Source organism: Idiotropiscis lumnitzeri, chromosome 17, assembly GCF_059441095.1.
Source record: "Idiotropiscis lumnitzeri isolate Australia: NSW breed Sydney's pygmy pipehorse chromosome 17, RoL_Ilum_1.0, whole genome shotgun sequence".
NCBI lineage: Eukaryota > Metazoa > Chordata > Actinopteri > Syngnathiformes > Syngnathidae > Idiotropiscis > Idiotropiscis lumnitzeri.
This window is the reverse complement of record NC_142407.1, coordinates 4,538,742-4,560,168: the sequence shown is the minus strand read 5'-3', so window position 1 is coordinate 4,560,168 and position 21,427 is coordinate 4,538,742. Positions and strand designations below refer to the sequence as shown.

The 21,427-nt window shown below is 39.6% G+C and overlaps 2 protein-coding genes across 2 annotated transcripts; both read left to right on the top strand.

Moving 5' to 3' along the window:
• The first annotated feature begins 1 nt into the window (after position 1).
• Positions 2 to 5,686, top strand: f11r.1 (F11 receptor, tandem duplicate 1). The gene is made up of 10 exons (XM_088279945.1): positions 2 to 415; positions 2,327 to 2,386; positions 2,716 to 2,832; positions 3,092 to 3,235; positions 3,675 to 3,877; positions 3,969 to 4,071; positions 4,440 to 4,547; positions 4,716 to 4,728; positions 4,865 to 4,925; positions 5,040 to 5,686. Exons 1-10 carry the CDS (start codon positions 370 to 372, stop codon positions 5,073 to 5,075), a joined length of 891 nt encoding a protein of 296 aa, XP_088136071.1. The 5' UTR covers positions 2 to 369; the 3' UTR covers positions 5,076 to 5,686.
• A 1,095-nt stretch (positions 5,687 to 6,781) lies between these two features.
• Positions 6,782 to 20,738, top strand: ubash3ba (ubiquitin associated and SH3 domain containing Ba). The gene is made up of 14 exons (XM_088280389.1): positions 6,782 to 7,244; positions 14,387 to 14,440; positions 14,676 to 14,862; positions 15,186 to 15,384; positions 15,471 to 15,640; positions 15,756 to 15,964; positions 17,372 to 17,516; positions 17,979 to 18,099; positions 18,176 to 18,298; positions 18,425 to 18,517; positions 18,683 to 18,827; positions 19,290 to 19,396; positions 19,598 to 19,707; positions 19,802 to 20,738. The coding sequence occupies exons 1-14, from the start codon at positions 7,117 to 7,119 to the stop codon at positions 19,937 to 19,939; spliced, it is 1,929 nt and encodes a 642-aa protein (XP_088136515.1). The 5' UTR covers positions 6,782 to 7,116; the 3' UTR covers positions 19,940 to 20,738.
• Positions 20,739 to 21,427: the final 689 nt, after the last annotated feature.

The following is a 21,427-nucleotide window of genomic DNA, read 5'->3' as shown; positions in this document are numbered from 1 at the left end:
TTTCCAAAGCCAACCCCCGTACGTAATCAGGTTGAGCAAAACTCGCAACAACCCACACGTTTGCTTATTCGATCCCTTCCACTGGTGCTGAGTTGTCGAACCCGTAGGACGACTCGCCCCGTCGTCGCTTCCCCACCTGAGCGGATCTTTTTACCGGAAGTGAGGTACGCACTTGTTGTCACCTGAACCCACGACTAAGCAGGTGGAGCCCTATTGAAGAAGCCATTGTCGTCCATTGCAGACTAAACTAAAACTACACGACGCGAGGTTAAGACGTATTGGCTGATTTTATTAAAGTGGAAGCACTTTTTGGACCCTTATTTCGTTGGATTTTTTTTGACGAAGGAACGCAGAGAGACTAACGCAAAGATGTTTTTCGCATGGTTGGTTTCGGTGTTCTTGTTGGCAGCGACAGGTGAGTGACAAGACTGATTTGTCAACGCCATTTTCCTCTTTTAATGGTTGAAATATTTACATGATGATTAGCCTGAAGTGTCTTTGTGTTCAACGTCGAGACAATTTCAAAATGGAGGCCTGCATATTTCTGTTCAGGTGCGTTGGGGGAAGTTGACAACAATGCACACTTGTTGTCTACATATCGGACTCACGGACTTTGTGGGACTAAATAATCTATTGTATCAGCTCAAATTCGAAACTGGTTTTGAATTCCAACAATTTGACGTGTATGTCGTCACAGCCATAAGGTCGTTATTAATGTGCAAACTGTCTTGTGATAAAGTGGCGAGTCCACCAGAGTAATAATCTTATCGTGTAGTAAGATAAGTTCATCGAAAATTATCTTAAGTTATTATTAAAATCTGTGTGACGCAGTGCAGTTCTACATAACTTCTGCACCCACATCCAAAGTACTCTTTTGTTATTAATCAAACAGCATTACTACAATGGATACAAACGCTCATTTGTTTTAGCGTTTAAGTTTACCTGTTTGTAAAAAAAAAAAGGCTAAATTCGGGTAAGGTTTTTCACTCTTCTTTTTGCATTTTTTTTTCTTGTTAACCATCTTCCTTATCATGCCTGAAAGACAGTTTCATTTAGATTGTTACAGTTTCGATGCTGCAGTGGAGTGTTTTTTCTCTGCCCACGCCCAGTATTCTTGTTATCACAGTCATCAGTAGGCCCAGAGTCTGACAAGTCCTCTTCAAACTTATTTCGTCACTGTGGCGGCAGCTGTTGTGATTTGAACTTATCAGTTGACTCGGCCCAATATTGTCTGTCCTTATAATTTACGTCAGACCTGTACTCCAAGTGACATGTGCAATTCATTCCCGGGTTAATTCAAAACGATTGATTCCCAGCCAGGGTCCTGTGGTATGGGAAATTACCCACTTTCGTTTAATTTGTCTGAAAATGAAGACTGGTTTTCATCTATTGGAAATTTACCTTTCTTTGTCCAGCTGTGCCAACAATGTATAGTCCATTTGTAATAATCTGAGCTCGGACCATTACTATTTCAGTATGTGTACTGTATGTGACTTTTACTTGTGGTGTACTGTTAAGAGTTTTCTAATGTAAATTGGCTACCTTGGGTCAATAAAGTTTGGGACACTGATCAAGTCTTTAATGAGCATATGTCAAAAATCGATGCATCCAGTTGATCTGTTTTTTTTTTGTTTGTTTTTTTTTACTGCTAGTCTTAAGCCTTGAATATTGTATTACTTAAACACCCTTTCAGGACATTTAACGGCCATTCTTAACGTTATTGATCCCTACAATTGACTTAGTGTTTCAGCTTTTGTTCTTCAGTGGCTTTTTCCTGTCAATATCCCCGGCACAAACAAATATTAGGCCTTCGACTTATGAGAATAAAGTACATCAGTAGTGGGTAAAAAGTACTTGCACTCTACTTAAGTAGAAGTCCCGATATTGTGTAAATAGACTGATTTAATTACTGATTCAAATCATTTTATTTGTGTGAAAAAAAGTCAATGAAATGTAATCCAAAGTAAAAAGTACTTTTGGAATTTTACTGTCAGTTTTTCAAAACACATTTTGATAACATGGTAAAGTAAGCTGTAGAAAGTTGTGAAATGTAGGGACTGGGGAGTAAAGTTAAGATGTTGAAATAAATACACAAAGTGCAGATATTTGAAAAATTCACTCACCAGTAAGTACAATGAGAAAATATTTGTACTTAAATACTTCCTACCAGGGAAATAATAAAATGACACCTTAAGAGGAACTACTGTAAAATCATATCCTCCCGGATAGCGGCGGTCCACTCACTTCCTTTTGCTATGTATGTAAGGGTTATTCTGTCATAAAATGAGTAACATTAAGCCAAATTTTTCTCTATTTTTGTCAACAGGTGAAAGTAGCTTTTCAGTTACCACTTCCAATGCAAATGTGCAAGTGAAAGAAAATGAAGGTGAGTCTTTATTTTTGTATGTAGTTATTTTGAAACACAATAGTCTGAAGAAGAACCCCTAGTGATAGATTAGTCTGGTATGTGATATCCTGACCGTGTCGTGCAAGGGGCAGTGCTTCAGATGGCATTGCTTTCTTGTAATCTTTTACAATATAAAACAAGGTGACAGTTTGGCCTTCAGCTGTTTAATTTATATTTGTAGTTTGCTATTTATTCTTAGTCTTCTTCATCATAATAATTAAACCTCTTTAGTACAAACTGTTCATGTTCATCCACAGCTTGTGTATACATATTTTTTTTTAAATTTATTGTGCTCTCTACTATTACAGGGACGGATCTTACATGCTCTTATTCTGCGGACTTTGGTTCAAGTGCCAGGGTGGAGTGGAAGTTCAAAGACCTGACAGGATCACAAAAATATATCTATTATAATGGGCAGACAACTAGTAAGTTTTTTTGACAATAAATATCTCCAAGGTTGCGGGGCAGATATAGTTGATAATGTTTTGTACACATTAGAACTTCTGCTTTGCTGAAGCAAACAGTCACTTTTCCCAAAACACAGATTGGGCTTCAATTTTCACACTAACATTTGAGACCATCAGGAGCCCACCACTGTTAATAAGTAACAAAGAAGTATGCTACAAGGCAAGCTGGCCGTGATGTCAATTTTGTGAGGCGGTTAATATGCAACTTTTCTCACAGCACCATATTCCAACCGTGTGACGATGTATGGCAGCAATCTGAGATTCAACAAAGTGACCCGTAAGGATAACGGGGTGTACGACTGTGAGGTGTCTGGTGTCAATAGCCAGTTTGGGGAAGCCAGGGTGAAGCTCACAGTTCTTGGTAAGTATTTGCATGGGCATTTCTCTCCCTTTTAGCCCCACTAACCCCCTCCTTAAATCAATTAAATCAAACCGCCTAACCCCATGTAGGACAAAAAATGCATTTTACATATCTACAAAGTACAAGTAAAATGCACACTCTCACTGTCATTTTTGGTTATACATTTTTCTACACAAAAATTGACTCACTCAAAATTGGAATAGTATTGAGGTAGTATGATTGTCCTACATTTGCTTCCAAATCCCCCCCCCCCAAAAAAATATTAGGCCTACTCATGTTGTTGTGTAGGGCAGTATGAGACCTGATGTAATTGCAACTAAGCCATGTCTGCTATCTAGTGGTGAATGGTGATATTGCAACTTAAACTGCAGTTGCTGCGTGTTTGGTGTACACGTTGGCATTGGGAGAGTGAAGCTAAATAAAATGTTATTCCCCACAGTACCTCCGTCAGCACCCTTGTGTAGGATTCCCACATCAGTGACGACTGGCAAGAATACAATCCTGTCCTGCCACGATAAAGATGGCTCCCCTCCACCCCAATACAAGTGGTACCGAAACAACATCCTTTTGCCACCTGAACCCAGCAAGATTTCCGGCTTCCAGAATAGTACCTATGTGCTGAACTCTGCGAATGGTAACCTGGTGAGCGACGATGCTCTTCACCATCTTAACTGCAAGCACCTCCTTTTCAGATAGGCAGATCTTTTACAACCATACCAATATGTCTTCTCAGGAGTTTCCCTCTGTCAAAAAGACAGATACAGCTCAGTACCACTGTGAGGCTTTCAACATTGCTGGTCCTCCACAGCGCTGTAGAGCTGTGAAAATGGAAGTCCGTAAGTATACCTTATGCTGTTTGTTTCTTTACCCAAAGTTCCTGTAAAACAGTCTTCAATCCAGTTTCATTTAGCAATGTACTGCAAGCCGTTACCGTACAATGATCTTTTCAATTTAAATCACAGGTGTTGAGGCCTGATAATCAAATGTAGGTTTAATTAATAGGAAAATTGGTTTTACATGAATGTGATCATGACCAGCCATATGCGGTTAACCATAACTGCAATGTGGCCTGTGATGAGAATAGAATAGACTTTGGACAGCTTGTGTATACATCCATGTGCAGTGAGACGAATATGCTAATACTTAATGTTAGTTAATTGAAAGAACCTCAAAATGACTTGCCACAACAAACCTGTTCTTTAAGGTGACATTAACACCGGAGGCATTGTTGCTGGCGTAATCGTGGCTCTCCTATTGCTCGTCCTGCTCGCTCTGGGAATTTGGTATGCTCACAAGAAAGGATACCTGCCCCGTGAGTATACACCCATGCATTCTTTGGCTTTTTTATGCAGCACATCACTGTCTTCCTCCATGGTTGCAATAATAGTGAGGTCACGACTGGACTATAGCAGTAATGAAACTATAACTAGTAAGAGTAGTTGACCAACAGCTGACTTAGTGTCTGTCTTTCTTGTTACAGGAATGACTGAAAGGTAAGGTTGTTTTCTTATTTTTTCCCAAGCACAATGGATTATATTAGATAACTCATTCCCACGGTATCTACAATGATGGGTAAGCCCCTCCAAGAGTACAAGTGTAAGATGGTTTTGTTTCAAAATTGTTTTGCAGCAAGCAAAAACCCAACGTGGTCTACCAGCCGCCTTCTGTGTATGGTGGAGAGGAAGACGATGTAAGTATGACGCTGCCTGGCTTTTTCCACTGTTGTTCTTGTGTTATACAAATGTTGATAACCGAACAAGGGGCCAAAAGGTAAAATATTTAAATGATTGGTTTTGTTTCCTAGGGTGAGTTCAAGCAGAAGTCATCATTTGTGGTATAGTCAACAAGCAACAATCCTGGCTGGTTTTAACTGTTTTGTGTGGCTTTTTTTTTTAATGTTTTCCAGAGATTCTTTTTATACAATCCAAAGCTTGCTCTCTCAAACATTTTATTTAACAAACTTTCTGTAAATATTTTTTTTTTATTAATGCTGTTGGTACAATCTTAATCTTAATACTGGCTTTTGATGTGACTGACTTTTTGTAATATTTTAGATTAACATTCCATTGACCATACTGTAAAATTTCTTCCTGAAATTAACCCGTTACGTTTGTTCCCAAATTCTTTTTGTCTATGACTTCAGTTTGAGAACTACATTGGTTAAAGTAATGTAAACAGGGTAGACGTACTGTATGTATCCTGAGCAGCGATTGCGGTTCCTGTGAAAAGCTCAGTAATAGAGTATGAAATAGGTATGCGTTATTGTTGTATTTTTTTTTTTTAAATATAAAAATTGACACCAACTTGTATAGTTTTATCACAGCAATGAACTCTTAATTCTTTTCACTTTTTGGTAGTTTATCCTCCAATAATCATGTGCTTACAGGGTTGATGTGAACAGATGGTATGAATTTCTACAATATCTGTTATAATAAATATTTATTGGGGGAACTTTGTAAGTTTTCCACATTGCGTTGTAGAGATTTTGGAGCGGATGAATTTACCTATGTAACCTTTCAGTAAAATAAAAAAAAGAAAAAATCAAATGTGTTAGTTTGCTGATGTCTCAATTCTGTTGAGTTGTTATTTCATCTAAATATTAATCTTAGCATCATGGTGTCGTGTACTTAGAAAAAACTAAACAAAACTGTAACATAAGTAGTGTAGTCCTAGTTGTTGTAAATGTAACACATTGCCAGTGACAGTGTACGCACTCTCTGGACCAATGATATTCAGTGTGGTACAAGTTAGTGGGCTCATGAGGGTAGCATGCAAGAATCATTGAACTAAACGTTTAAACTGCATAATGTTACTGTACATTAGATATTTTAAATTTGACACAGTATATTCATTTGTTTAATAAGGTTCTGTAAATTAACTTTACTGTAACAAATTTGCATTTAACATTTTTATAACCGTTTACAAATTTTGGGGTTTCAGTCCAATTCGTTTTAATTGAATTATAAATTAAGACCCCACTATATATATTTAAGCACATTGTTAATGTTGAAATGGCTCATGGTTTACAATAATAAAAATACTTTTTCCTTCTCTTTGGAAATAAAACACTTCCTTGTTTTTGGAGCCATGAAAACAAAACACTTCCTTGTTTTTGGAGCCAAGTATTTGTTGAGGTGGTACGTTATCTTATAACTGAATATTACCTTTAGCTCTATACAATAGCGTGATGCGATTTGTTCTAGTGACGTCACTGATATAAGAAAAGCGACCTAATTAAAAAAAAAATAGTTTGCCTGCCTTTACCATGGCAACAGATGATGGTTCGTGGATGCTCTCGTTTGCGCATGTGCATTGACGCCCACTTTTCTTAGACCGGAAGTGTGAACCACTCTTTCCACCATCCGCCCACAGATCGACTCTGCATCACACCGCCCCAAACGCATCTGAATAATAGCACTGCAGTTCTTTATCACTTAACTGTCATTTCCACGAGAGAATCCTCGGACGTCCTACCCCCTATCAACCGCCTTTAACTTGATGGCTAGCCGATTCTTGTCTTCTTAGGCAGATCCTGTCACTCCCCCACCCCTGGAGACAAGTCCGCTGTGAAAGGAACGAAGCTAACGTTTTAGTTGCATCTGATTTCTCATCCGGCGGACCGGATGCGAGAGGCGAGCTCGACCCCGACATGTTCCCCTCCGCGGCCGGGGACGGTAGCTCGCGAGCACGGCTGGCCCAAACAGTCGAGGTGACTCGGCATGGCTGAGCTCCGAGCTCAGTGTTTGCTGCACCTAACTTACGCCCTATGAAACTTTAGCTTCCCCGTTTTTTTAGGTGTAAAATATGTCTTTTATTATTATTATTAATTAAATGAAGTGAAATACGTCAGAGGACCGTCGTTACCGATGGAGCAGTGAAAGATGGCAGCGAAAGAGGAACTCTACGCCAAAGTGACCCCGCGGAGACAGCGTCAGACCCGCGCAGGCACCGTCAAACATGGGTCAACTCTGGACGTGCTGCTGTCCATGGGCTTCCCAAAGACCAGGGCGTGAGTACACTGCCCCCCCCCCCCCCCGCCCCTCACCAAATACACGCACGCAAACACGCACACTAATAGTCACTTGGTAACTACTGTTCTGTACTACATCTTTTGATGTGGAATAGACCTTGTCTCCAACTCCTGTAGAAAGATGCTGTATTGTGTGACTCAGATATTGCACTTGCCAGCTTCTTTCGTGAATTCCGTGGATCATACTCAAATATTTTTCCCATTCATCTTTGGCAGGGGAGGGTTGCCAAGAAACAAGCCCTGCGTGAATGAAATATGGTGGTTACGTAATGATGTTAAAAATCCCCATAAATAATTAAAGTGTTTTCCTCCCAGGTGAACTGTGGTTTGTTTCTTAGACATTGAAAATTATTTTTTGATATAGGATGAAATCACAGCACTTCTACCTCACATTCATGTGTGGAGTTTGGCTGTTTTCTCAACCTTCTCCCACATCCCCAAAACATGTATCGGTTTAGTTTAAGACTTAAATTAGGGGGGAATATGAGTGTGAATGGTTGTTTATGTGCACCCTGCGATTGGTGGCTAGTCCAGTGTTGTGCACCCCACCTTTAGCCCAGAGTCAGAAAAACAGATGGACTGCAGCTCACCCGTGACCCAAGTGAAGATGAGTGACAGAAAATTGATGGATGGACATCATAGCAGTGCAAAACAATGTTTCACCTAATAAGTCAATCCCAAAACATCCAACCTGTTTCCACTTTGTAGAGTCAGGCGCAGGAATATACAATGACCCTACGCGAGTATTTAAAACAAATGCTTCAACGTATGTGTTCTGACATTTTTCTGCGCAAAATAACGCACAACGCAACATAAATCAGCCAAAAAAAGCCTTCGGGGCCATCTTCCCGTTCTGTTTAAAATTGGGGTGGAACAGTTCACTTATTCCACGGTTCGGTTCAAAACTCCATTTAGTGACCACAGTTTTTGGTTTGGGTCATTATGTCTTGTATAGTTTGTTGATAAATGAAAGAATGAATACATTAAGTATTATCACAGAATGATTATTAATCATCTTTATTGTTGTCATTGCATTGTTATTGTTTTTTCTTTGTTTTTAGTAAACCCAATTATATCTTTATTTGTCGATCTATGTCTGCAGCATTGAGTGACGGGCAGAAAAAAATGCACTTCCATTGGAGGTTAAAAGGTACAATTCTAGTAGTAATAGTACAAAAAGAGTAACAACAAGGAGTCGCTACATTCCACTCCGCATCGCATCATAGTAACTCTTCACTGTGAGTGCAAACATGAGTTATCAATGTTTCCAATGCTAAGGTTCCTGAAACATGCAAAATTAATATAATCTGTATTCCTCCTCAATTTACACATTTTTATTTTACAGCATTTGTGTCAGTTTGAGTTTGGAAGCAAGAAAATCTCAGCTGAGGTCAAATGATTATGACAATTCTGAATGTATAGTAATGTACAAGAATTTGCCAAATGGCAGCATGAGAAGCTAAAAAATCTGTCATCAGGCCTAGCTTCAGGGAACAAGGACTTTATTGTGTTGGAGGGTGGGAGTATGAAACACAGACGCACGCATACACACGTGTACGAGTATCCACCCTTCTGTTAAATTGAAAGGAATCGTTGCTGAGTCATTCAGGAATTGACCAGTGCAATCAGATAGGCGCTGCAAGGACAGCAGCACCTCCGCTCACTTATCATGTCCCATTTCCAGGTGCAAACTTATCCCGTTTCGATTTCATCCCTCTGCTTTGCTTCTTATCTTTCTGAAAGAGTCTGTTGATATTAGTTTCTTTATAAATAAACCAACGGTTGGTTCATTTAAAAATGTAGTATCTGTGAGTAAAGACACTCTAATCATTTTTTTTCTATTGTACTAATGTACCAATACCACATTTTTAAGGCCAAAGTACAAGTATAATTACCGTCCGTACATTTTTTTCATTCGCCAATGCTGTGTACAGATACTTGATGATGCTGTTACACTTTGCAAGGTTGATAGAAATGTCTTTTGTTTTAATCAATTGTCATTCCAAAACCTAGACTGTTATTGAACATGGCATAAGTGTCACCCAAATAAAACACTTATATGGCCAATCAAATATTATTTGAAAACACAAAACAAGCTTATTGAATGTGAGATACATTTTACTCAAGTTTAACACTTAAAAATCACACTGTGTAATTGTAATCCACTTGTTTATGTGCTGCTTCTCTTGTGGCCTCCAAGTGGGCAGTGTAGTGCACACATGCAATTAACACACCTGTACTTTATAAAAAAAAAAAAAACACACACACAATAAATGTCACGTCAAAGTTCCAGTAAAATAACTTATCATAGCGTAAAACTAATATGCCTGTGATTAATGTTTTATCATATTTCTGTTTATGTTGCGGTGTCGTTTGTGTTCTAGTACCTGTGACATTGATGGCTATCGTGAGCCCGTCCATAGCATTTTTAGCATTAGCTATGCGTTTGTGTTTGCTTAGATATTCAAAGTGTAAAAGTGTAATTCTCATTGAGCTCGTTTTCTCCAAACTTCAAATATGACGCGGGAGTGTCAGATAGTTTGAAGCAAGCACACATTGACTCCTTATGAACTCTGTCGATCAGCTGAACACAGCGAAAATAAGACTGAGTGCTTTCTTACGACATCTACAACTTTACTGTGTCATATATTCCCCGGTCACAATGCAAGGTACACCTAGAATTATTGGCACTGGGATAAGGACAATAGCAGAAAATAACTTAATCTCCCCTGTATCGTATTAATATCATATGTGTTTCTAATATTTATATCACTGCGGTCTCCTTTTGCAATAATATGCACATTGTTCACCTAGCTTGTCTCAACATAAAGTAATTACACTTCTTAAAAAAAAATGTCTTTACATTTTTATTTTTTTATACAATATATTTTTGCTTTATTTCAAATGCATAAAATTAGAGTTGACCGATTAATCATTTTAAATTAACATCTCAATGTAGCATTTATCAAATTGCAAAGGCTGCAATTCTGTTAAAAAATTTTTTTGGTTGGTCGTAGGCTTTGTCTGTATAATTATGGACCTTTCACATAGTATCAACAGACGTTCAGTGATTAGTGCTCGGTGCAGTTCACATTTATATTTCATTGTTTCATGAAATGTGAAAAGTTGAAGTGATTATGCCACAGATTTGCATTATTGTTTTCATGTGACCTATGACTTATGTTTACGCCACAACTGCTTGGTAGAATTTTGTGAAGTAATAATGAACGCTTTGTAGCGACTGCAATTTGAAGTGTGTTTTTTAAGACCACGTTCAAACTGCAGGGTATGATTCCCAATTCTGATTTTCTTCTGATCTTTTTATGTACTTGTTCACATTCTAAAACAAATGTTTCTTTTAATATTAATGCTACGCATCTGTGATGTAACACGCTTATGCACAAAGCACGCCGTCGAGTGACGTGCATAAAAAAAAATGTTGCCACGTGGCACAGTGTTTACGGCAGTAAATATGGTCCTGTGTAAAAGGGCTCAATAGGTTATTTAGCATATAAAATATAAATTATTTAATATATAAAATATTGGTGGTGTTGGCACAGATGACTGGAACTGCTGGCTATTCAACAGGGAGTATTGATTTGCTACATGAGTAAATTCAAGGCACCACTGTAACGAAGTTATGCAGACATGAAGTACATTCCAGTGCATGCATTCTTCATGAACAAACTGAGCTCGGATTCAAGGCGGCTAAGCGGAAGTCACCCATTTCCTGAAGTGGCTTGTGACCTTCTCTGCGCTCTCTGTTGAGACGGTGGTTTGAGGGCAGCTGATGCAGAGGTTGCAATGTCTCACAAACAAGAAAACGTGACACCGAGCAGCAGCGAGGCGCTGAAAAAAGATTCAAGACGCAGCCGATATAAATTATTGCGCAAAAACGTCAATCATTGAGGTTTTAATTGTTTAATGATTTTATTTCTAGATTTAAGTCATACGCTTTTTAGTTTCTTCCAAAATGATTCTCATCTGTGTTCAGCTTCAACTACTGCCAAGTAAAGTCAAGTTTGTCACACAAAAAGCTGGAACAACATACTTCACCCACACAATGACTCGCTCACTTCCTTTATTATGGTGTCTCTGACACGCTCTGTTATAACATGTGACTTTGAATGTCTTTGCTCCAGAAATAATGAAGCGAGAAAATGAGGATCAGTTCCAGACACTGAGTATACACTACCGACTTTTTGGGAACATGTGCCGTGATCAGGCGGAAAAAAAGAGGTTTATGATTGTAATTGTAAACAGAAAGCTGCTCTTGTTTCCCACCTCTAATTTCACACAGTAAGTGTATCAAAACACTCACGCGATTGCACCCGAACCACTCCCACCATTACAGGGATAATGAGAATTTTTCTGTGGCATGTGACAAAGGATAATAATTGTTGTTTTAATTAACTTGTTAAAATATGCAAGTAGCATACATAGAAGCCTCGTGTCTTGCTTGGCTGTTCCATATCGGCACGTTCCGGAGTTAATGCAAATATTTTAACATACACAAATTGAAATCAACATTCTGTTGCTAAATCTGGCAAGTAATAACTGTTTGTCTCGAGATTTTGCGTAATACTGTGCTTCACACATGTGCCCCCTCCCGCCCCCCCAAAAAACCTCCCACGCATCACTGTTTCATCTGTTTCGTTTTATAGGGGTGGTAAGACTTCATCTGTAATGAGTTGGGCTTCGGAAACGGAAGATCACGGTTTTAGTCCCGCTGCACGTGCTGCACTGAGGTCTCAATAGATTTACTGACAATTCATGTGAAATAATTTGTGGTCACATTCAGACAGTTCCTTGAGTGCATAGGCAACTAAAATTACATCACATTTGCTTTTAGAGGCTATTTTGCTACATTGTCTGTATTTACACATTGCGGCATTGTGATTGGTAAAAGTTCCGTTGTACTGAAATGTTTTACAGTCTGGATTACTTTTAAGTGTGAGACTATGAGAGGTTTCTGGCCCGCGTCATCCGCACTTTTTTTTTCTCTTTTTGTGTGTGGCGCTTGGCAGTAGGAAACCTCTTCACCCTTTTGAGGTGATATGAGCACTTAGTGATGGTGTTCCCCTTTGGTTTGTAAACAGGAAATGGTCATTTGCCTGTAGAGCTGAGTCATGGAGTGGCCCTTTGGTGCATCAAGTTGTTTCTCAACGCATTAGTGTGTATGTGGTGAAACTATTGAGCAGTTTTGATCATGGGAGTTTTGCGGTTATCTGACATCTGTCATATTCTGCGACGACTGCTGACGACAGCATGGGCAGGGAACCAAAAAAAATGTCTGCTCTGGTGTTGGATAAATGCGGAACTGAAATGTTGCCAAATGTACAGAATGAAAGGCACTTTCATAATGGTCACTTCTAGGTGGAAGCCAAACATAATCCAGAGGTATCCCCCCCCCTCCTCCCCACCCATCTTTGTCTATTTGTGAACAGGAAATGCTTTTTATAAATAACGTACTCGTATTTTTTTTTTTTGCTTGGGGCAAGAGAAAAGCCTCGAGTGTACGCAGCTATTGAGACAGTAGGTCCATGGCTGCTTCTACTGTGTGGAAGACATAAAACTAAAGCATTCATCTCAGGAAAAATAAAGATTTAAAGGATTAAACGACAGATGTGATTCACAAGGGCCAAAACACAATCGACACTGTGTGGTTGGTGGATGTTTCGAATGTTGGAGGAAGTGCTTGGAGAAAACCCACACAAGCACAGGGAGAACATGCAAACCTCATGCAAGGCTGCAGATTTGAACCTTGAACCCCAAATCCATACTGTATAATAATACTTGGTAAATGTAGTCAGTGACAAGTTCGCCTTTAGAAGTTAAGGTAACTTTTTAGCACAATTTTGAACATCCTTATGAGATGTCATACTTTTGCTGTTCCCTCATCCACGTTTATTCTTCTACTTGAGAGCCTCCCCTCTTCTGGCCGTCTTTAAGAATGCAGCTTGAAGAAGGGAATCCTCACTTGGGCTTCTCACTGCGTGTCACGGAGGGTTCGTCCCTTGAAAATAACAGATAAACGGGTCATCCTGTGTTTCGGCTTGGATTGGATTTTGTGATGTCTTGGTCACAGATGGCTGTAATCCCTTCATGCCCTCTTGAGAAAAATACTTTTCTATTCCCCTAATACAGAACGAGGTGAAACAGTGCTGCCAACACATCACATAAACAGCACAACACATACTATTACTTAAATGAGCTTTTTTTTTTTAAATTATTATTAGGATGAGCATTTGATTGAATTTCTTTCATCAGCTATGCCGTAAAACGGTAGTTTGAGTCCACGCACGTTGGAGAAGATCTGCACAATCTATCTGTTGCCTCTGCACTCTCCATTGTGCACATTGGACCGAGCGAGGGCATGCTGCCTAAGGGTCTGTGGCCGAATGAATCGAGGACCAAAAAGTAAAAATAGCTTATTGAATGTGAATGGAGCAGTGGCACAATGCAAATGCGTGATTTCATTATACCACATAATACCACAGTGTCTTCATTTGACTTCCATCCCAACAGAAGATAGTGAGCATTTTTGTCTATTCAGAAGCGTGACAAACCGTAACTTGGGGTGACTAAGCACTTGAAAAGTGTGGAGGTTTTATTGTCATCTAATCTTGTGAACATAACCAACAAACCGATACAACTAAAAGTGCAAATGTTTCGCAAACCTCTGTGAATATGAACAAAATCCACACATTTGTGCACCAGTTAAGGACTAAATAGTACATTTTAAAAGTTTAATTTTAGGAATTAGCAGTTATTTAAGATAAAATCTAAAACATTACATGAAAAACACTTTTTTTCTCCCTTGAGAATGAAAAAATGAGTCTTAATAATATTGACTGTGAGATTTAAAAGTATTTTCAACATCATAAGCCAGCCAGAAAATCTTCTCTGTTCCGTCCAAATCAATGTTTTCTACTTTCACTGTCACTTCTCTTGTTATGAATTATTGAGTGTGTCTTGTCTTTTTACTACTCTCTCGGGATGTATGTTCTCTTTTCTCCGTCCCGCGGTGTGTGCAGCAATCTCCTTCTAATAAACATGGGCCGGAAATGCATTTATTGATTTAGTGACTGTGATTTCTCTTGTTCTTTGTGTCTTTGCAGCTTGAAAGCTTTGGTTTCCACAGGAGGGAAAAATGTCCAGGCAGCTTGTGACTGGTGAGAACCACACGCACACACACGCACACACACACACGCCCACCCCCACGCACACGCACACCGACAAGCACACACAAATAGCCTTCCGCAGTTGCAAACTAATACACTCCTGGAATGTGAATAAAGTTCATCAAAAGTAAAGAATTGGCGGAAGTCTAGTACTACCTGTTACCTCTGTTTTGAAGCATTTTTTTTTCTATTTTTAACTCTTGTGCCCGTGTGTGTGTGTGTCCAGGCTCTTTTCCCATTTGGATGACCCTTTCCTGGATGACCCTCTGCCCAGGGAATATGTGTTGTATCTGCGACCCAGTGGTCCGCTGCTACAGCAGCTCTCGCTCTTCTGGCAGCAATCCCGCCTCTCGTGTGGGAAAAACAAGGCACATGACATCTTCCCCCATATCACCTTGTGCCAGTTCTTCATGGTCAGTGTTCATCTCATATATGCGCTCAAATTATGAAGGCTAACCGAAGCATCAAGATTTTGGATTAACTGGTTGTCATACTGCAATTCAAAGTTTTTTTGTTTTTTTTTTGCGTGTTGTTTTTACACAGCTGCAACTGTGTAAAAAAACGTTTTTGTACCGTTCTGCCTTTTGTTTAAAGTGTATAATAATTACACACAACTCTGTCATTCAATGAAGAAAACGTGCATGCTTGCATTCAGTGGTAAATTACGGTCTAATTTTATTCCTGCCTTAATTCTTCATGCTGGATTTGATGGCTTTTGTTTTTGTCAACTCTGCAGTGTGCCGATGGGAAGGTGGAGGCTCTGTCGGATGCCCTCCAGACCTCTGTGACAAAGTGGAAAGGTCGTATACCCATGCCCCTTCCCCTGGAGCTGTACACTTCCTCCACCTTTATTGGCCTCTTTGTAGAGGAGCAGGTGGCGGAGGTGCTGAAGAGTTTTGCGGCTGATTTTGCAAATGAAGCGGAAACTAAAGCGGGTTAATATTTTTCAATGTCTGCACTGTAAATTTCAAGTCCAAACGTTGCCTAGGTGTCATCAGCGTGCTTTGTTTTCTCTGTCCAGATGTGCATGTTGAGCATCATAAGAAGCAACTGCATGTCACATTGGCATACCACTTCCAAGGCAGCCATCTTCCAGTCTTGGAAAAGTTGGCCAAAAACGTGGATGTGTCGTCAGGCTGCGACTGGCTCGCTGTGTTATTCTCCCGGGATATTCGTTTTGCTAATCATGTGGTAGGAATGCATTCTCTCTTTTGTGGCGTCTACAATTAGTCCGCTATATCAGAATTATTATTATTATTCCCACTTGAGTCCTATTTATTTAAGATTACATGCATTTCTCTTCTAGACACTGCAAGTCATGTATCCCTATGTGCCTCAAAATGATGACGAGCTTGAACTGGTGCCTGGAGACTTCATCTTCATGTCACCTATGGAGCAAAGCAGTGCCAGTGAGGGTTGGGTATACGGCACGTCCCTGGGCACGGGGCTGTCCGGCCTGCTGCCTGAAAACTACGTCAGCCGCGCTGATGAGTCTGACACTTGGGTTGTTCATGGGTAAGAATGAGCACGCTACACTGCTCCTTGACTTCACATTCATTACAGGAACTTAGTGGCCTGTGCTAATGCGGAAACTGTATAGTATACCTTAATGACCTGTGTTCTAATAGAGATATATCACAATTAATTGCTTGATGTGTTGTCCATTAAATATGTCTTAAAATAACAGGTGGACCAGTTGGTAGCTGAATCAATCATAACTGTAGCTATATTTCCAGTAAGCAGTTCCGAACCTTAATTGACCTGAATAATCACTTCACCATTTCATTAAATGGACTCTCATGCTGTTTAAATGAACACAGCATCATATTGGGTGATTTATCGCAGCATGGTTATGCTTTAATAGGCATCTCACTGTCTGTGATTAGTAATAGACCAATATGGTTTTTTCAGGGCTGATACGATACCGATTATTAGTAGTCATTGAGGCCGATAACCGATATTTCAAGCCGATATTCATTGGTTGTTAAAAGGTAGAAATGGGTGTCAAAAACTCCAAAACATGACTTAGTTTAAATGCTTTGAAGAACATACATACAACGTTTGTGATTTACAACATGTTAAAGCTTTTTTAGATCTTAGAAAATATAAAACTTAATTTTGAAAGTCTAACAAAAAGTGCCCGGAGCTCCCAGGCTCAGCTGCATGTATTATATTTCAATAAAAATAAACATCTCTTCAAAGTTTACTACGGCAAATATTTTCTATTAGTTGTGAGTTGTAGTAGACTGACAATTCAATTTCAGCAAAGTTTGTTCTAGTGCGTGTGACTCGAGGTGAACAAGCAAACAGGCAGCTTACTGGTGATTGGCTGCTACCCACTGCACAAGAAAACAATCAGGTGGTGTTGTGGGCTGGCCAATCTGCTTCTGCAGGCAGGGCGACAAGCTCAGCAGAGAGAGAGAGAAGTGTGCTGCAGCTCGCCAAAATAAACCATCTTTTAATTTATCGGCCTTGAAAATTACTATATAGGCCGATCCCGATTATCGGTAAAATGTCAAATATCGGCACCGATAATCGGCCTGGCCGATAATCGTTCTATCACAGACTATGATCCCTTCTCAAGGTTTCTTCCTTTTTCCCCCTGGAAGGATGTAATTATTTTTTGTGACCTGAGGACCTATGATGCACCTCAAAATTGTTTTGCGATTAAGGGCTTGATAAATAAATCGCACGCCACCAAACAAAAATGTCACATAAAGTGTGGATATACCGGTTAATTGTACCTTCTGCCCTCATGTGGAAGAGCATTTAATTGTTTTGTCTGTCACTATACATCGCAGGCATGGACAGATTTGCCATCTCCTGGTTAGCGGAGTAGTTAGAACAGTCCATAGTTTCAGTCATACGAGTCCACAGCTCCTCTTGACAAAATATTGAAATGTACCTGTTTTTTCCCCTCAGGTCTCATTCTATTCTTAACTACACCTCCCCGTCGAACGCTGGCAGCACTCTAGGTGGATTACTGTTTGACGAACAACAGACTGACAGTCTGCTTGACAGTCTGGTGGATCCTCCCAGCCTAGGTGGCCTCTGTCCTCCCATGCAGGTACAGTTCTCCTTTGTCTGTGTTGTAGAAATGTCACACAGCTCACCCCACTGACAAAGGTCTCAGAACACCCCGCTTATTTGCTGAATTAATCAATCAGGATTCTGACTACTTTTTTTGACTATTAAACAGCCCTTTGCAAACACTGTGGAAAGGCATTTTTCCTTTCCAGTGCATGAAACGGAGTGCATGCTGGCATACTTTGATGACGTCATGAAACACCTTTTGGGTGAACTAGAACAGTAAATGTGAGCCAGTAGGATCTCTCCTGGTGAAAACATCAGTGGAGTCTCTATGTTCTTCTGGATGAATGGACAAAAATTCCCATGCACTCCAACTTATTGGCTTTTGTAGAGTAGTGCATTGGGGGAAGGGGATAACTGCTTATGTGCATCAATTTTGGGCATCCCTATAATGTATCATTTAGATGCAAATGGTCTTGTCTTGCCTTCCTTTTTCCAGGTGACGCGGGCAGCTGGTCAGTCCTCTTTGTCCAAAATGAGATTGTTTGTGTGTCGACATGGGGAGAGGATGGATGTTGTGTTTGGGAAACACTGGGTCACTCAATGCTTCGACGCCAAAGGTGTGTATGCTGCGGAAACATGCGGTGCCTTTTGCTTGTGTGTCGTAAACGCTAACTTAGATTCTGTTGTGTGTAGGCAGATACATTCGCTCAAATCTCAACATGCCAACCAGCCTTCCGACCAGAAGCGGTGGGCACAGGGACTACGATAAAGATTGTCCGATTACAGTGTTTGGCTCCTCCCAAGCTCGTCTTGTAGGTTGGTTCTGTTTTCTTTTCTTTTTTTTAAATGAAAAAGAACTCACACACAGGCATCGTGACTGCTTCACGCAAATGATATGATAACAATTCCTGCAATTATAATCACAGTATTGTGCTTTCTCAGGTGAAGCCTTGTTGGAAAGCCACACCACAATAGACTTTATTTATTGCTCTCCTTCACTTCGCTGCGTCCAGACCGCTCAGCACATTTTGCAGGGTAGGACCCCTCACATACTAACATATTAACCTCAGTAAACTGCGACCTCTGTATTCTGTAATGTGAAATTAATAAATGTAAGAGACTGTATAGTACAACAGTCTATGCAAAGCAGAACTTGCGGGAAGTCTCCTCTGCTAGCGTCTGTGGTTTTTGATTTTTCAGGTCTCCAACAAGAGGGAAAGACAAAAATCCGTGTGGAGCCTGGACTTTTTGAGTGGACCAAGTGGGTGTCAGGCACCTGTTTACCCACCTGGATCCCCCCGACAGAGCTGGCTGCTGCTAACCTGAGTGTGGACACAACATACAGGTATTTATATGATGCTCAAACCAGAAAATTAAAAAAAACAAAAACACAATAATTACTTGTTTTCTCAATAATATTTTCAAAACCAAAAATAAAAACGGAAAATGACTTGTTTTCCAATTTCCAATTCCATATGTGAAATAAGTGACTTTCTTGCCAGGAGGGTGAAAGCTCTCCTCTAGTTCAAGTTTCCTTCCAGTTTACGCCACTTGCAGCAGATGAATATTTCAGGACTGAATAAAATGTCCAAATTACTTTTCAGTTTTCACCATTTTTCAACTGTGCACAAAATCTGAAATGGAAAATGAATCCTTTTTCCTTTTTTAAAATTGGATTTTGGAACGAATATCGCAAAACAAGTCACATTTAGTTTTTTTTTTTTTTTTTAAAAACAAATCAACAAATGATTTCTGACCTCAACGTAACATATTCCCTTAACGTATTCTGTATGTACCTCGTCTTTAGACCTCACGTTCCTGTTAACAAGCTAGTGGTTTCTGAGTCTTATGACACCTACATCAGCCGGAGCTTCCAAGTCACTCGAGAAATCCTATCAGAGTGCAAAAATCTGGGTACAGTGGACTCTTCGTCTCAAGATATTACGAATTTGTATATTTTCTGCCAGGCTCTATCTACTTGGCTACTGTGCTTTGCCATTGTTAATATTACACGTGATGAAAGTTGCCTACTGTATGATGAATTGCTGAATGTCATTCTACAGCAAAGACGTGATAGTGTCTGTGGAATTTGGTTCTCCTACCTCTTTCACACAGGAAACAAGGTCCTGATTGTGGCCCATGCTTCCTCTCTGGAGGCCTGCACTCGCCAGATACAAGGACTCAGCCCACAAAACTCCAAGGACTTTGTGCAAGTTGTGCGAAAGGTCGGCCAGATGCTGGTTACATCACATCGAATGAGATGCCTTATTGTTTCCCCTCAATAACACAGAGGTGCATCTGCTCTCTGCATTTCTACAGATTCCCTACTTGGGATTTTGTGCTTGTGAAGAAATGGGTGAGACAGGGGTGTGGCAGCTGGTTGACCCCCCCATCCTGCCTTTGACACATGGACCCAATCACAGCTTCAACTGGAGGGAAATGCTAATGCCAGACTGAAGAATCCCGCACATTTCCTTTAACATTGCGAACTGCAGAATCTATATTTATTTTTTACCCACACTGCTACCAAAAATAACAAACAAAATGAAATGAACAAACACATCTGGCTTCCATGAACTGCATCTTGTCTAAACATGCATTTTTCGTTTAGCGGAGCATATGTATTGAGATGCACACCTCAGGAATGTGATGCTCACAGCAAACAGTAGCTGGACTCATGTCTTTATACTCTCACACCACGTATACACTGTGACAAGAATTTCATTAGAGAGACTACATGAATACATTTCAGATATTATTATTTGACTCGTGGCTACAACTTTACTGAGGAAGAAGCACAAAGGAATGTTGACAGGGAAGAAATTTTCATCATTGATTTCTTGGTGTGGAAACAGGTTATTTTTATTTTATTTTATTTTTTGTTACTTGTACCTGATTTTGTCATGAAATGTCATACTGTGTACATTAGCCATTCTGTTCAGCCAACATTATTATTATTATTATTATTATTATTATTATTAGGACCCAAATCAGTTTTGATAACCCCCCCACACACACACACCCCACTGGAACCTAATGTAGTAAATTAATGTCTTTTTAAAATGGTTTTGATTTTCTTCAGCTATTGCTACAATATGATGCTATCATTCTGCTTTTTAAAGATTTTTTTCATTCACTTTTGTCACATTTCACTTTACTGTACATTTAGAGAGCTGAGAAAAACATATTTGTTTTATAAATCCAAATATCCTATTGCGCTTATGAAAGAATAAAGATGGAGTTACTATTTCTGCAAGTGTTGCATTACTGTTATTCGAATGTCGCACTAAGTTTTATACTGGCACAGATCAGTCACCTGCAGTTTTGCCAACCGATTTAATAACTTGTTAAATTCGTGGACTTTTGATGTGATAGTGGCAACTTTTAGTTTTTGTATTGTTAAGTTCTGTCTAAATTTCGTTTTGACATTTGCAGCTTTAACGTCTGAAGAAAAGAAGAAAATGACGATAGTTAGCTTGTTGTCATTTAGCAACTTAGGCTAGCTGATATATTTGAAATTCGTTTTTGTCAGACAGGACTTATTTCATGATAATTTTCTAACCGTCGAGAATTTCAACACAATTTTCGATAGGGTTTATTTTTAGTAATTTTAGATTTGGAGCTCGTTTAAAGGAGTAACTTATGTGAGTAATCACAGCATACATGTGGAGGTGGGACATGATGAAAAAATATCCTCAAGATGACCAGCTCAGGTAAGACAGATGAAAATAATATGTCTGTATTTTCTGTGCAGAAGTTTATTAAAATTATGAAATTATTCAAATATTTGCAATGACGAGTGTGCAGCATGGGCACTAGGTGGCGCTCGATCCTGGTGTTCAAGTGTGGGCACGTAACGGGCTCTCTCGAGATGTGGACCAGAGGTCATTGTGCAATACTTTCCAAACATTTGCGAAATGATTTTCACTTTCTTTCACCATTATC